The sequence below is a fragment of the Carcharodon carcharias genome, chromosome 14 (assembly GCF_017639515.1).
Source record: "Carcharodon carcharias isolate sCarCar2 chromosome 14, sCarCar2.pri, whole genome shotgun sequence".
In the NCBI taxonomy this organism is placed as follows: Eukaryota; Metazoa; Chordata; class Chondrichthyes; order Lamniformes; family Lamnidae; genus Carcharodon; species Carcharodon carcharias.
The window spans coordinates 106656535-106673475 of NC_054480.1; the positions used below are offsets into that span (position 1 = coordinate 106656535).

At 45.9% G+C, this 16941-nt stretch overlaps 1 protein-coding gene across 6 annotated transcripts in view; it reads right to left on the reverse strand.

Annotated features, from left to right (window-relative positions):
* LOC121286718 (receptor-type tyrosine-protein phosphatase delta-like) overlaps positions 1–16941 on the reverse strand; it is a 471126-nt gene that overhangs the window by 207059 nt on the left and 247126 nt on the right. For 4 of the 6 annotated variants that reach the window (XM_041203734.1, XM_041203737.1, XM_041203731.1 and 1 more), the window contains 2 exons: positions 2719–2904; positions 1746–1754 (listed from right to left, as the gene is read on the reverse strand). In XM_041203734.1, coding sequence (XP_041059668.1) covers positions 1746–1754; positions 2719–2904 — 195 coding nt within the window. The remainder of the gene's footprint in view (positions 1–1745; positions 1755–2718; positions 2905–16941) is intronic. The other 2 variants (XM_041203736.1, XM_041203735.1) reach the window with 1 other exon arrangement.

A 16941-nucleotide genomic window follows, 5' to 3' on the forward strand; every position in this document is an offset into this window, starting at 1 on the left:
CCTAAAATTAAATCTAAGAATAGATTAAATGAAAAATAAAACTTACCTGCTTGAAAGCATAAAATGAAAATGGCGGGTGAGGAGGGTGGAGCTGGGTGACTTGCGCAACACCGCCACCTGTGATAGGAGGGCCGCAACTGTGTGCTGGACACTCAAAGCATTTCCAGTCATTCATAACAGAGCGCGTCACAGCTCAGTGATCAGATTAACATTGGAAATCCTATTAGTACATTTCCAACTGCCGTTACAGGGAACATCACCACTACTGTGGACATGTGAACTCAATAATCCCCTTAGGAGGAATACTGACATAGAATTTTTCATTGGAATGCCATGACCCATACACTAATTTTAATATATTATAGTTATTAAAAATATTGATGGATAGATTTCACTTAATATAAATGCTTATCCCACTGGCTGATCAGTGATTAATGAGAGCTATAAAGTGTGGAGTTCTTATTGATGAATACACTTGGTATAATCTCTTGACTTGCTGTATTACAATATATTATAACAGTGACTACACTTCAAAAGTATTTCATTGGCTGTAAAGTATATATAAGTAATTGATCGAAATATCAAGAAGCAGTTTGTAAGTCTTGGGCAGTGCAGCTTCAAGGAGTTCACAAGAATCTGTCAGTTAATGTCTTGATCGCAACTCATGAGCATATCATAGGGAAGGCATATCTCCCAGTTTAGAACCCTTTCATTCAACTCTACTCACAGCTCCATCCCCATCTCTTCAATTTAGACCCCTCCTCTACTGAAGGTTAAGCTTGATTACATCGGCTCAGCCCTCCCTCTAATACCGAGGGGGCCATTCATTATATCTGACCCTTGACACTGGGGCTGAATCTCTGTGATCAACATCATTTAACACTGGTGGTAACTAGTTTAAAATAATGGCCATTGCAAAGCCCAAGTTTGGATTTCATTAGGTTGCCCTGTCATGTGGGGAACCAGAGCTAAGCCTGATCACATGATGAACAGATAGGAAAGGAGGAGAGAACATTGTTCAATCATCTGATTGAATTTGCCCTGGAGCCTGGCTGTCCAGTGTTCTACTTTCCAACGAGAGTCACTGGGTAATTGTCAAGAGTGGGGGAATAGCTGCTTCTCATCCAGAGCGCTAAGGCCAACTATACCACCACAACTAGGACCCCCAACTGCATCACCCCAACTATAGCAACATTAACTGTAGTGCCCTAACTTTACCATCCCAATGGTAGGATCCCAACTGAAGTTATCTCACTTATCAAGCTGGATCAAACTTGAGAGCATCCAGCTCTATATTGGCTTCATGTGCATTGCGGATGTTCACTTACTGTTTTAAAGGCAACTTAAACAACCAAAATGGTGCCAGAGCAGGTATGGCAGTCTATAGAAGTTGTTACAGTCGAGCATGGTTGATCCTAAGCCAAGACATGACCACATTAAGGAGAGGTATCTGTATGGGTTAGATGTGGAACTCCGGAAGACTAGAATGGATGCAGAAAATTGGTATAGTTCAAAAGGGTGGAGCATGAAGATTTCTGAAGGGATCTTGGGTAAAATCTGTTGCTAGGTTATGGGCAGGATTGTCTGATGGGGTTTAAAGCAACAACAGTCTTGTGTAGGTCAGTTGGGTAGGACCAGCGGGTTTTTTATTAATAGTTAGTAAAATGCAAGCATGCATTTTAAGCTTGTTGTGACATTAGTCTGGAGAGGGTTTTGTGAATTAGGCTTCGAAGCCAAATACTTACCAAAGGATTCTTTAAGATTAAGAAACAGAAAGAAAGAAAACATTATAGAAGACATTATTCAGCTACATAGTCATTGTTATGTAACATTAAAAAGCTTTAGACTTAAATGTTTTACTATTAGGTTCAAACACATTAGAAAAACGAGGTTAATTCAATTCACTGTTATCTTATTTAAATGATAGTTAGTATTTATTTATTAATATAAAGAGCAACATACATTCACAAAATAGCAAGGATAGAGTGGTTGCTAAAGTCAAATTTCAAAACCATGGCAATAGAGGTCCTTGAACCATTTAGGGAGGTCAATCATGTGATAGATTACCGGTAAATGCAGCTCACTGCAGGAAGCGAGGTTTAGATTAACATTTTTACGTTAGCTCCTTTTTAAAATATGTTTTATTTTAAACTTAGTATACAAGTTAAAGAATTCGACCGCTCAAGTTTTTTTTTGTACCATGTTCACTGAAGTTCTTGTTACAACTTGTTCACTTTGCCAATGGTTCCACTGGGTTAAAATGGCTGCCGCCTCCTCACCTACACATACCACAACCAGCAAGGACAGCAAAAAAAGCTTCATAAGAGTTTCCCAATCCCAAAGATTACTTTCAATTTGACACATTGGTCACAGAATGGAATCCCAAATGGAAAAAAAAATGAGAGAGAGAAAAGAAAAACAAGAAGAAAAAATAAACAAAAGTAAAATAAATGGAGGTTAGATTAGGCTCAGGGAAGAAGAGCCACTTCAAAGAATATAATGATAGGAACTGGAGATACAGTCACAGCAGTGCAGTGTGAATCAAAGAAAGCTCTATGCACAGGACAGACAGACAAAATGACAAGCTATGAGGACGTCACAAACAACAACAGCAGTAACAGCTACACAAAGGTCTTTTCATTCCACGTTTTCTTTTAAAGAAGCAGAATAATTATTCTCGCATCTGTTGGTAATATTTTGTTCTTTTCCGGCCCCTACCTGACCGCAACTGTTTGATGCGTGTACTGGAGCTTGGGTCAACAGGCAGGAAGTCTTTGAACCAGGTGATTTCCGGGTCTGGGTTTCCACTGGCTGCGCACAGCATGGTGGCCGTGCGGGTGCGTTCCACCACTTTCAGCTGGGGGCCCATGTCGATGTTGGGAAAACCAGAAGGCAGCTGGTCCTCTGTAAGCAGGAAACAAAGAAGGAAGACAATTAGAAAAAAATCACGTTAGGCCTGAGAAGTAAAACCCAAAATCACCCACACATTTTACCTCAATTGCATCGAGACCAGATAGACAGAACTAATGGAGGTATTGTCCCTGGTCTGTAACTTGGCGTTTTAGCTGCACCACACCAATAGTCGATACTCAGCAACACCTCACAGTATGAAAGCAGCAGGAGGAATCAGCAGAGTGCAAAAATTGGCCAACTTGCCAGAAAACTGTACTTGCATTCTAAGAGCTAATGTAAAATTCCACCCGCTTCATATACAATGGGCGGAAAGGGACTTTATAGTGATCTTCTGTGTGCATTTTAGACATTCTATGATGGACAAGAGAAGCAGGAAACAGCATAACAGTCACATTTAGTGAAGAATTGGCTTTTTATGCTGTAGAATTCTGTACAGATCCACTACACTTGGTTAGAATTGTGCAGAATCCAGTGGTAAGCTCAGAGATGGAAAAAGGTGGTGTTTTTGAGGGAGAGTTTTCTTTCTGTCCCTTGTATATTTTAGGTATTCTGTTCCCCCCCGCACCCCCACCCCTCCACAACGCACCCCCCTGCCCATTCTTTTCCTATTTAGCTCCACTGGTGCTGTTTAACCTTTCACACCTCCTCTAAGTAGCCATTATTCACAGCTGACCCTAGTCAGAATGCGTCGGGAGGGCATTCAACTGTGGGGCCAGTGTGCCTGAGCCTGATTCTGTCCTTGTGTGACATCCACATAGTCATATTTTCCAGAAGGACATTGCTTGGCATGAATCAGCAGCAATCAGTCTCCTTACTAAGGTCAATTATAGTGTTCCTTGAGGGATGGAAAAGACAGCATTTTTGAGGGAAAGTTAATTTTTATTCACTTATGAGATATGGGTACTATTGATAGGCCAGCATTCATTGCCCATCCCTAATTGCCCTTGAGAAGATGGTGATGAGCCACTTTCTTGAACCGCTGAAGTCCCTGTGGTGTAGGTACACCCACAGCGCTGTTAAGAAGGGAGTTCCAGGATTTTGACCCAGCGACAGTGAAGGAACGGCGATATATTTGCAAGTCAGGATGGTGAGTGGCTTGGAGGGGACCTTCCAGGTGGTGGTGCTGGATAAATCCAGAGACAGAATCCTAAGTATCAGCAACTTGTGATCTATGCGAATTAATGGAAAGGTGGGTTTAACGTATGCAAGTTAAAATATACAAGTACAAGAGTGGCCCATGAGGTCCCCCAGAGGCCAAAAAGACAAAATGCTAGGATATTCGGCTTGTTTCCAGGAATCGGGATAAAATTCAACAATCCGCTGTTTAAATTCTGTGACCAATTGACATCCTTCCCTTCCTTCCTGCCACATCTTAAAATAGCTGCTCTTGTTCTGCTTTCCAGTCACAATGCAGCATTCCACAATGTGCAAAGCCGTGAGCTATCTTGAGGTACAGGAGTTACCTGATACATGGTTACTTCCGTACTAGTTTTACTCTTTCACACTCAGCCTGTGCCAAAGAGAAGTGGGCAGTTTCTGCTTGGTCACCCCTCTCCATGGGGCAAGCTGAATAATTATGCCACTTCTTACTGGGAACTAGCTCATGTTCTGGATTCATTTAATGTCCATTTAAGGTGGTTTCATTTGCACATATGAAAAACATCTTGAATAAAGCTCATCCCAAAGATGCTGGTAAATCTTTCAAAGAGATGCCTGACATGCCATTAATTAGAGCAGATCGTAGCAGCACATATTCCACTCTGCAGAACCTACTTAACTTCATAATCCTCTCCTCTGTCACGTCGCTGAAATTAGTGCCTGCATGAGAATTTGCAAAAACTGATCTGAAATCATTTCAGGATAGAAGTAGGACTGATTCACCAACCTGATTGTTCCCAGAAGCAGCTTCAAACCCATATATTTAATTAATGGCCAGTTCCCAGAGTGAAAAATCTACATGAAAATAAGATTACCATTTTTCTGTTTAATTAGAAAAGAATTAAGAAGGCGGGAATAGTGGCGAGAAAGCTGTAGAGGCAGAGGGAGATAAAAATAAATAGAGAGAGTGAGAGAGAATGAGAGAGGGGGGAGAAAGAGAGATAAATAAATAAATAGAGAGAAATAAACAGAGACAACAGGTAAGGAAATAAAGGGAAAGAAATAGAGAGCAATAGATAGAACAAAATGATAGATCGGGAAAGAAATAGATACTGAAGAGGGCAAGCAAGAATATGAAAGAAATAGGCACAGCCACATGCAGACAGATGTAGAGAAAACATAAAAGCCAGGCAAAGAGAGGAGAAAGAGAGACATGCAAACAGGCAGAGAAAATACAGATGGAGCCAAACCGAGAGAGAGAGTGAGAGAGACACAGACGGATACGCACAGACAGATTGGGGAGAAGTGGGGAAGATAGATACAGAAAACAGGCGAAGAGGAAAAGTAAGTGAGCAAATGAAGGAGAAAGGCTCAAAATTTCTATCAGTAATATCAACAAATACTGCTCAGTATTTTAGAGAGGGACTAAATGTGGACATATTAATGGTAAATATTAATATACTGAATGTCAACAATAATTTCTAAGCATAAAGAAAGGACAGAAAAGACATAGGGTGGAATTTTCCGAGCCTGCTGGCGGTGGGCGTGAAAGGTGGCACGTGCAGAAAACAATGCTGCCCTGGCACTGCTTCCCGGACACAGGCAATTGAGGTGGAAGCGGGGGAAATGGCCATGCATTAGGGACACCTGTATAAACTGACCATGCCTCTGCAACTAAGACGGATCAGATGCAGCCACAGTGATATGATTGGGGTCGGGCTCCTAGCCTGCCCGCCCATGCAAGCATCACGGAGGCACCAAAGGGCCACCAAGCACTCCATACACCTTACATCACCCCCACCCCCTCCTCTCCCGCCCCCACCACCCTCGGCACAGACTTCAAGTCCGCCATCATTTTATTGGACCACGGAGCAGTTGGACTGCACACGTTGTACAATCTCCTCGCCAATGCTGGCCATGTAGCAGTCACTGCTGGAGGCGCTCACAGCCCCTTGCAATCTCAGCATCCCGATTTGGACCAGGGTCCCCCATGTCGCAGGTTGACAGGGCAGCCATGCAACGCACTCATCTCTGGCCATCTGAGGGGTGACAAGCACTCTCCAGGAAGCATTAAGGGGCGGTCACACAGGGCCAGGAAAGTTGCTAAGTACTGCAATGATAACCATGTCTCTTTCTCTTTCATGCTGTAGGAGGATCCTGGTGACCCAGCTGTATGCCTGATGGCTGACAGAGACCGTATAAGACTGAAGAGAGAGCAACTGATGCTCCTGGCTGCAGTAATCAGGCAGGAATAGAAACTGCATGAAGAAGGGGCAGCAGGGGCTCCCGCACATGCTGCCCAGGAGTGAAACCCAGAGTCGATAGACGCCACCTGCCATTCCTGCAGATGACTGAGAACCAGTGTCACTGACGACTGCGCCTGTCTAGGGACCTGGTGGCACTTACTGCAGGACTTGGTGTCAAGGGGACATGAAGGGCATCGCTGCCAGTGGCTGTGAAAGTGACCATGGCACTCAATTTCTATGCCAGTGGCTCCTTTCAGGGCTCCACAGGTGACCTCTGTAGGATTTCACAATCCACCACCCACAAATGTACCCATGAGGTCACGGATGCCATCTTCTCCATGGCACACAACTTTGTGTATTTCGCCCGGGACTGGGTCAGCCAGGGTGCAAGGGCCATTGGATTCGCCCTGATCTCGGGATTCCCACAGGTGCAGGGCATGATTGACTGCATTCATGTGGTGCTCAGGTCTCCATCGCTACACTCAGTGAACTTCATCAAGCGCAAGGGCTTCCACTCACTGAACGTGAAGCTGGTATGCGACCACCAGAAACGCATCCTGCAGGAATGTGCACGGTTTCCAGGGAATGTGCACGATGCCTACATCCTCAGTTGCTCGCAGATCCCTGCAGTCTTCCAGGGTGCATAGAAGCTGCAGGGTTGGCTCCCTGGGGACAAGAGCTACTCGCAGAGGCCATGGCTGATGACACCCGTGCAGAGGCCTCTGACTGCAGCAAAGCGACGCTATAATAAGACTCATGCATCAGCTCGCAACTTGGTGGAGCAGACCATCGGGATGCTGAAGATGCAGTTCCAGTGCATGGACCAGTGTGGCAGAGACCTGCAATACAGTCCGCAGAGGGTGTCACGTATCCTCGTCATCTGCTGCACACTTTACAACCTGGTGCGGCAACAGGGAGAGGAGCTGGCTGAGGAGGAGATGGAGGAGCTGCATGTCACCTCTGATGAGGGTGAGAGAGTCCTCAGTAGTGACAACGATGGGGATGAAGCTCTCGTACTGGCTAGACGAGGAAGGCACATTCGGGAGGCCCTCATAGCTGCCAGATTTGTGGAGGATGATGATGACGTGCAGTGAAATGCCCCTGTTGATCCTCACATCGCAGTTGTGAACGTTTGACTCCAGTCTGGCTTATCTGTGCCAATACCCTCTGTGAGAATGCTCCTGTCATGGAGATGCAGTGGAGGCCCTAAAAGTCACTCGTTTGCAGGAGGATGATGACAACATGCAGTGAGGACATTCTGTAGATCTTCACGTAGCCCTTGAGAATGTCTGACTCCTGTCTGGCCGAGGGTAGCTCACTTGCGCTCCATGATCAGGGCCATCTCAGAGATGCAGCCATGAAACTTTAGACGCATCTGATGCTGTGTCCGCCTTCAGCACCTGAACCCTTCAGGAGCTGGTGCACAGCATCACTGGTCACAGATGCTGGTGTGATGGGGGCCAGACCTGTGTGCTGAGAGCACACAGAGAGCATGAGAGAACTCTTTGGCGCCTGCCCATTATATTCTGGCAACAATGACCAGCACTGCTGAGGTGCAGGCATCAGTAATGTTTCCAGGGAGCGTGAGGCTAGACCATCATTGTGGTCTGAAGGCTGCACAGGGAAGGGGCCCTGGACTGAGACACCTGCCTTTTATCTTGTCACTCAGATGTGAAACCTTTCTGCACAAGAACACTGCTCATCAGAACAAGGAGCCACAAGGAGCAGGGTGACATTCTTAGGAGTTTATTGACAATAGTGAACAGTATGTACAAGTGATCAACACCCATGGCCAACTACTTTTACTTAACTTTTCTAACCCTGCCACTACATCTTAGTGCTTCCCAGACATCCACAGCAGAGGTGGAGGCAGCCTGCTGACTGTGAGGCCTTGTCTGTGATGACTTTGGTGGGCGTCATCTGGAGGGCCGAGACTTGGTGGGCCCCGGCCTGCTTTCGGGGTCCTGCTGTGTGGCAGTGGCACCCTCCTCGGCCTGTGAAGCTGGGTCTGCAGAGGTCACAGGAAGAGAGGATTTGGATGGGCCAGTAACTCCCAGGGTCAACTGAGCGGATGGCCCCAGAGTGTACATCTGCTGATCCTCCTCCCTATGGGTGCCTGAGGGCTCCTGGCTGACTCCATTAGCGAAAGGGGTAGCTGGAACAAGATCGAGCTGCACAGCACCCCTCTCGTGTACACACAATTGGAGGCCAACTATGGCATCAGCAATGGAGTTAAGCCCACGCAGCAATGCAGGAGTGACATTCTGGACCAAGGTATCCATGGGGCTGGCATCCTGCCATTGTTGACCCTAGTGCTTTGCAATGCCGGTGCTATCATCTCAGTCTGAAGGTGGATGGACTCCTCCATCGTGCCTTGAAATCTGAGGAGTGCAGTGGACATCCCTTCCTGATGTTCCTGCGCTTGCCTTTGCAGCTCCAGCAATTGTGACATGACTGAGTCTAGAGGCTCATCATCTGACTCGGACCCAGCAATGTTCTGGCCTCCAGCAGTCCTCCAAGTGCCGGGGACCTGGGAAGTCCCTGCCTCCACCTGCTGTGGATCAGAAAGTGCAATGTGCTCACCAGATTGTGATCCTGAGGCTACTCTAAAGATAGGTCCCACTGAGGTGTGTGTCTCTGCACTGGTGGAGGGTGTGGGTGAGTGCTGTGATGGGACTTCAGGGAGGGTGCCTCCAGATTCCTCTTCAGAGGATTGTTTGGAGCTTGACTGGAGGACCTGGGTCATGGACTCTGTTGGCTGTTTGGTAGATGTGCCTGTGAAAGCAAAGGGAGCTAGTTAGTGCATGTGAGTAGCCTATGAAAGAGGACACATCACTCACGGCATGGCTGTCTGATGGATGTTGCACTGCTGGATCCTCACTTGGTACAGCAGCGGCAACCTCACTGTCAGCACAGGACCGGTTCCGGTCATTGCCAGCCAGCTGGATGGCTCTGTTTTTGAACTCTGTCAGAATTTTGATTTCCGGCATCCCTCCACCTGTCTGCGACCTTTCCCTCCTGTTGTAGCCAGTTTTTCCTGCATGGCTAGAGATAGGGGTAGTGTACCAGGACTCCTGCTGGGCCTGGCCTGTGTAGGTGGTGAGTGGTCTCATGGACTGGATGAGGACAATGATGGTGTGTGAGATTGTTGCTTTGAACAATCTTCTGGGGCAGGCAAAAATATTCTGGGATTAATTCAAGGCAACATAAGGAATTGCCTCTCCAATATCCTAAAGATATCAAGCAAAGCTCTGGGAATCCATATCCAACTAGTATTTTGTAATCTAGTGATTTATGAATCACAAAAGGAAATGTCCTCTGGAGCCAGGAAGCTTCCACGTTCTCTTTTAAAAGAGAACGGTGGTCGCTATTCATACCAGCACAAGTTCCTGCATTTAGTAACAGGGGTAGGTGATGACATGTGAAAATAAATATTTTCTGGAATCTGGTCTCACTCTTTGCCTCAGGATTTTCCATCATGCCTCCCTGTTCTACCATCTTTATCCAACTCAAACAACCTGCCCAACTGATTTGAACCAGTAAACTGCAAAGTTGCAGCATCTAAATCATCTTTCTCCATGCCATTGCTTTTTTAAATAGCCCACACGCATCAAAACTATCCTTATAACTAAGAAATGAAAACAGAAAACGCTGGAAATACTCAGCAGGCCAGGCAGCATTAATGTTTCAGGTCAACGTCCTTCATCAGACTGAGGAAAGATGGAAATATACTAGGGTTGTGAGTGAAAGGGTTGGGGGGTTGGGGGGGGCGGGGGGTTGGGGGGGGCGGGGTGGGGGGGGGGGGAGAGAGAACAGGAAGAACAAAAGGGAAGGTCTTTGATATGGTGAAGGGCAGGAGAGATTAAAATGGCAAAAGATTTAATGGTACAAAAGCCAAAGGTAGTGGTAATGGATAAAGGAACAAAAGATGTGTTTGGATGAGGTGTGAATGGCTGGATTCCAGCCATCTGAAATCAAAAAGGGATTAGGAAAGTTGCAAATCACAGAATGGTTACAGCACAGAAGGAGGCCATTTGGTCTGTCCATTCTGTATTGGCTCTCTGAAGGAGCAAATCACTTAGTGCAATTCCCTTGCCTTCTCCCCGTAGTCCTCCACATTCTTATTTTTCAAATAATAATCCAATTTCCTCATGTAGGCCATGATTGAATCTGCCTCTACTACACAGCGCATTCCAGATCCTAACCACTCGCTGCATGAAAAACCTTCTTGAGTATTGCTTGAAAAAGAGACATGCTGTTGAAACTTTTTGTTTTGCACTCATCAGGACAAATATGCAAGAATAACAATTGTAAAAGGAACAACAATTTGAGAAGAGAGAGCTGATTGGTTAGCAAGTGGATTCTGATTGGTAGAGGCGTTGACAAGGAACAGCTAACTGCCAAACTTTTGTTTAAATTTAAACCAGGCAAGTAAACTCTGATTGGCCGAGGCATTGCCATGGGGAATGAACAAAGGCTGTCCTCCAATCTTTTGTGTAGTTGAAAAAGGTGCAATGCGTGGACATGCTCCTTTTGTCTGTAAAGGACAGGGCCTGGGCTTGCAATGTGGCTCACTTACACCTGCTAGAAGCTACATATATTCACACACATGGCCCTGCTTATGTACCTGCTGCTTGACCTTCGAGGTGGTAGAGGTCATGGGTTTTGAAGGTGCTGTCGAAGGAGCCTTGATGAGTTGCTGCAGTGCATCGTGTAGATAGATCACACTGCAGCTACTGTGCACCAGTGGTAGAGGGAGTGAATGTTTAATGTGATGATAGGTTGCTGATCAAGCAGGCTGCTTTGTCTTGGATGGTATCAAGCTTTTTGAGTGTTGTTGGAGCTGCACTCATCCAGAAAAGAGAGTATTCCATCATACTCTTGATTGTACCTTGTAGTACAGCCATAAACCATGCTGTTCCAGTAATATGGACCTGTGTAAAATTCAGATTATTTTTCAAAGGTCACTTGGGGCCATACTTGATATAAACCCCTGTCATGGTGGCCTCTATTCCTAGACAGGTTCTATATGCAACAACCGAGTTATAAGGAGAGCTCACAGAAGCTGGGTTTGTACACATTGGGAAGAGAAAGCTTATGATCTTATTTAAATATTCAGGCTCCGAAAAGCAAGATAAATAATTAATTTAAAATAGTCACAATTTATACAAGAGGGCATGGCCTCAACCTGCTTCACTCAGAACTCGATCACAGCAGGAGACTCCCAAGAGGACAGCGGAAACACTTTAGGGATGTCCTCAAAGCATCCCTGACGAGGGCAAACACCCCCATCAACTCATGGGAGCCCCTGGCTTGTGACCGACCAAAATGGAGGAGGATCATTGAGACACTTCATCAGGAACGTGTAGAGGCAAAGTCGAGGCGTTGAGGGGAGTACACAAATCTCCCAACAGTCCATCTATCCAACCCTTCCAGCACCACCTGCTCCACACGTGGCAGAATCTGCAAACACTCACTGGCAACTCAGAATGCATCGAACCAGAGTGGAAGCAAGTCATCCTTGATTCAGAAGGACTGCCTCATACAGTTTAAACTTAACTGCTTTACATAGAAGGTGATGTATGTTTGCAGTGACCTGCCAAGAGAACAAATTTAAGTGAGATAAAAACAGAAATGCTGGAAGTACTCAACAGGTCAGGCAGTATCTGTGGAGAGAGGAAGAGAGTTAATGTTTCAGGTCGATGACCTTCCATCAGAACTGGGAACAGTTAGAGATGCAATAGGCTTTAAGCAGGTGAAAGGGGAAGAGAAATGGGGGGAAACAAGAGCAAAAGGAAAGTTGTGATAGTGTGGAAGATAGGAGGGGTTAAATGACAAAAGAGCTCATGCTGCAAGGCCAAAGGACATAGTAATGGAACAAGTAAAGAAATAAAAGATGTGTCTAGAGGAGGTATGAATGGCAGCAAAACCAAGAGAAAATGAGACTAAACCTGAAATCTGCAAAGGAAAAGGAAACAAAATGGAGGCAGAGATTGCGATCTAAATTGCTGAACTCAATGTCAACTCCGGAAGGATGTAAAGTGTCTCTACAGCTGCTGCCTGACTTGCTGAGTGTAATGATTAATAGACTAGTTATGGCAATGAGTGTTGTAGACTATGATGTAACAGTGGCATTAGCAGTCATGTGCTAGACTCTCGGGGGAGAGGATGGAACAGTCTGTATTCAGGAGAAAAATATCTGCTCTGTAACCTATCTTATATGTAGTGTGATTAAACCAGTTTGAAGTAACTACCAGTGTAAGATTGCAGTCTCTCTATGTAAGATAGGCCTTGTAACCAGCAGCTACGCCACCAGTATATGAAACACTGAGTGTTTTCAGCATTTTCTGTTTTTATTTCAGATTTCCAGCGTTAGCAGTACTTTGTTTCTAAATTCAAGAGACAATTGGACAAATAACTGAGAAAAATTTCAGATCAGTGTATATCTGCTGAGATATTGGCCCAGATCTTCCGGTCTCTGGAATATTGGAGACCAGACGTATGAACCAAGATGTGTGTTGGGATCCCACAGAAGTCCTGACACGCTGACCTCCGTAGGAATTGCCTCGGAAGTTTAAACCTCTGATGGGCAATTTCCCTGCTCCCAGGGACCTGCTGCAAAAGCCTTCAACTCTGAGTTAGAGTCGGAGGCTTTGGAGAGTTCAGTGGGACTTCCTTGAATAGTTATCCAGGAAATGTTAGACAGAAAAATCCTAGCCTAGCTCCGGGTAACTACAGAACTGATGCCCTCTGACTCCCCAACTGACTTCCCCCCTCCCCCGACCCCCAACTATCCCACCAAACCCTCCCACCTGACTACCCCTCCTGAACATGCTAACCCCTGACCACCTAAATAGGCCCCCGACCAGACCTGACTGCCCCTACCGACAACCCTCTGAACCAACTACCCACTCACCCATTCTCCACCCGACCCCCCACCCACCTAGCAACCCACCCACCTGCCACCCTACCCATTGACCTCATCCACCCTACCCACTTACCTTACTCACTTACCCATGCTAGCACCCACCCACCCATTCATTCATTCATCCACCCACTCATTCACACTGGCCATTTACACTTACCATTTGGCAGCTCATGCCGCAAAAAGGGGGCAATTCCTTTCTTCCCCACAACAGAACATCTCTGTGGTGGAGCTCTTTGATGGACGTTGCACTCCTCATTTCTGGAGAAGCTGGACTCAGAAGGCCCGGCAAGAAATGCGAAGCAGTGTTGGGGAGGGCAAAATTTCAATCGGAGTGGCAATCTGACGATGATTGCTGGTCTGAAGAAATGGGCTCTTATACTTTCTAGACAATTGGTCCAATCAGATGGACCATAATGGGCTTTCCCAGTCCTGTACATTTTCAAAGCCCTGCTGCACTTGGCTAGCAACTAGCTGGCAACCTTGATGGATGTCCACCTTTTACAATGAAGCATCACCACATTCACCCTATCTACTAGCAGGCCGGCTCTCTGTTTCCAGCCAGCTTTCTCCTGGGGTATTACCCCTGAAAGGAACACTTGACTGTTGTCTGTGCTTTAATTAGTTTCTTGGCCCCAGTACCAACACAGGGCCTGCTGGTGACAGTACTGTATCCACAGAACAGAGTTCACAGCACACAAAAAACACACCTAATTTATCTCTTTCAGAGAAGGGGAGCAGAGGCTGAAGGCATGATGAATGAAAGTTGTACAACCCGTGAAAACAGTACTGTCAAAGGAACAGAATAAATGGTCTTTGGCATGGACGGTCTTAAAATAGAAATAGGTATTAATGTCATAAAGTGAAGCAGGTAGAGTTTACACATTGTCATTCATCCATGGGTTTGTGTTTTGAACATTCAGGTCTGTCTTGTAAGTACATAATCCTCTGCCCCCAAGACTTGCAAACTGCAGTCCCTCTCTCCCACATTGGCATGATGATCCCATCTCCCAGGCTGGCAGTGCTGTCTATAATACGTATCCATCTGCATTTCTAGATCCATAGATTCCCAGCAGGTCCAGATTAATGCACTGTCTAAACTCATGCCATCACTAGGACCTCAAGGCCTTGCAATGGCTGATGGTGTCCCTGTCTCACACACAATGTGAAGTTCTGGCTCCTGTTGGAAAAACACTCAATCTAAGGTTTGTGTAAATGTGCAGGGAATATTGCTGCTGCCCCCCTCCCTCTACATCCTTTTGCTCAATCACACATTGCTTATGATAGACCACAGACGCAGTACCTGGAATAGCTCTGCCTCCAAGATTTCCTGATCACTATCCGGTGAGCCTTGCTGGAAAGTGTGGGTTGTGGGAGGGTGAAGACAGGAGCAGGCTCAAGTGAGATGCCCCTTGTTGTTTAGCAGCTCGCGAACAGTCACTGAGAACTAATATGATGAATGGACAATTACAGCAAAGTGCTAGAGAGTGCCTGGTGTTTGTGGAATGTATCCCTACACTACTACTTTCCTTCTCTCTAGACTGTGCCAGTTCCAAGACTTCTACTTCCTTGTTTTATAGATGTTAAATAGTTTTCGTTCTTTTATTTTGCTGGGAGTTGTTCTCACTCTCCTGCACAGTGACAGCCCTCAGGGTCATCAGTGATCACTCTTCTAATACACTCCATTGAACTCGATCCGCTGTTACATAATCATTACAATCATGTTAACGAATCTGAGCTCACTAAATCTCCAGAACTTTCAGTGGTAACTACTGGTTCCCGTTGATCTGGTATTTCAAGAAAACTCACAGGGCTGCATCTTCCAGTCAGCGAGTGGGGGAGGTGGGGCCCATTCACCGGCATGTAAATCGACGCAGGGTGATGTTGGGCATGCATCTCGATGCCACCCCACGTCATTTAGATTTTCAGTTTGGCGGGCATGTAGCCGAACTGTCAACGGCCACTTAAGGCCTTTAAAAAAGTAATTAAGCCAATTAATGGACCTGTCCTTCCAACCTTAAGTGGGCAGGCCAGGAGGCCAAGCAGCCTTTAGAAAAAATATCAAACCTCATCCACGGGCTGGATGAGGTTTCATGAGGGATTTAAATTTGTATAAAATGTTTAAATATAAGAAATTGACAGTGTCACATGAAGGGACATGTCTGGAATATTTTTTCTATCCTTCCAAGAATTTTTAAAACTTCCAGCGAACACCCTGAGGCGGCACTTTGCCTCAGGGAGATCTGTGCGCTCTTTCCTGCGCATGCGCGAAAGATTGCACTCCCGGCTCAGGGAATCCCCCCCATCCCCCCTCCCAGGGAGCGCACAGCGCTTCTGAGCGGATGTCACGCTGGGCGGGCCTTAATTGGCCTGGCCATGTAAAATGGCGGCGCAGCCCCAACTGGGGGCGCCAATCAGGAACCCACCAGCTCATGGCCACTCCCCCAATGGGGGGGATAATGCTGCCCACAGTTTTATCTCTGAGCATTTGCTCTGTCTGTACATATCTGTCCAGAACCAAATTTCATTTTCTTTTATTCACAAGCGATGCAGACTTCTGCATGTTATAGTTCAAAACAAGTGAAGTTGCTCTCACAATCAGGAAGGTTGACTTGACTATACTGCCCCAGCCCTCTACAAGAGGTTGACTGGTAAATGGTTTGGAAAAACGTCATGGAGCCCCGGACCATGAGGGAAAATGAAGAAAGATGACCGAAAGCTTGGCCAATAAGATGGGGTTTGAGAAGGTTTTAATGGTGGGGAGGTAGATAGGGGCAGGAGGGGTTTCGGGGAGAGTTTTAGACAGTAGGGTATCATTAAAGGTGTGAGGAAGTCAGAGTTAAAGAACACTAAGGTTTGTGGGAGGGCCCAAAGCTAGAGAAGGTTGCAAGGTAGAATAAAAGTTGACCCTCTTTTGTAGAAAAGGATGAGGATTTTAAATTTGATTTGATGGAGCTATTGTAGATCAGTACAGAACAGGAAGATCACAGGTTCCATCCTGCTCTGTACCGAGTTAACTAATCTCAATTGGCCCCAACCCCCATATCAAGCAGCCACAATGTGTTGGTGTTATTGGATCAAGTCGTAAATTTGGAAGGTGAGGTACATGCTCCTGATCATTACGCAGTGGCTCCTCTTGGAAGTGGATGAACGTAAATATCAGGGTAACAAAATTAGCTCAATGCACTGCCCATACTTTGAATCATGTCTGGGCTCTCAGGGAAAAAAATATATCAGAATTTATCCAGTGCTAATGTCACTGTACAATAGCATGGATCACTGCCAGTGCCACTGCAACCTAGCAGGGGCCAATGCCTGTGACAGTGCACCTAGCTCTGCAAGGATCAATCTTCCTGCCACCCTTATGTGGAACCATGCATTACTGTATTCTCATATGGATAAATGCCCTGGTCATATCTGAGCTTGTGCCAATACCTGTATCAATCTACCCTAGCAAGGGTATCTTGAGGGGATGACAGAAGCCAATTATACAAAAAAATTTTCTGTTAATATATATTATATAGCTCTAAATGACATATGACTGCGGCTGCTGACTTGTGCTGCACAGGTAGCAATGCACATCACAGATTTATGCCCAGATTTACTACATGGTCAATTTCTAATGACATAGACATAGAACATACAGCACAGAAATGGGCCATTCAGCCCAACTAGTCTATACCAGCATTTATACTCCATTTGAGACTCCTCCTGTCATCCATCTCCAATTCTATTGACATCTTATGATGTCAAAAAGTA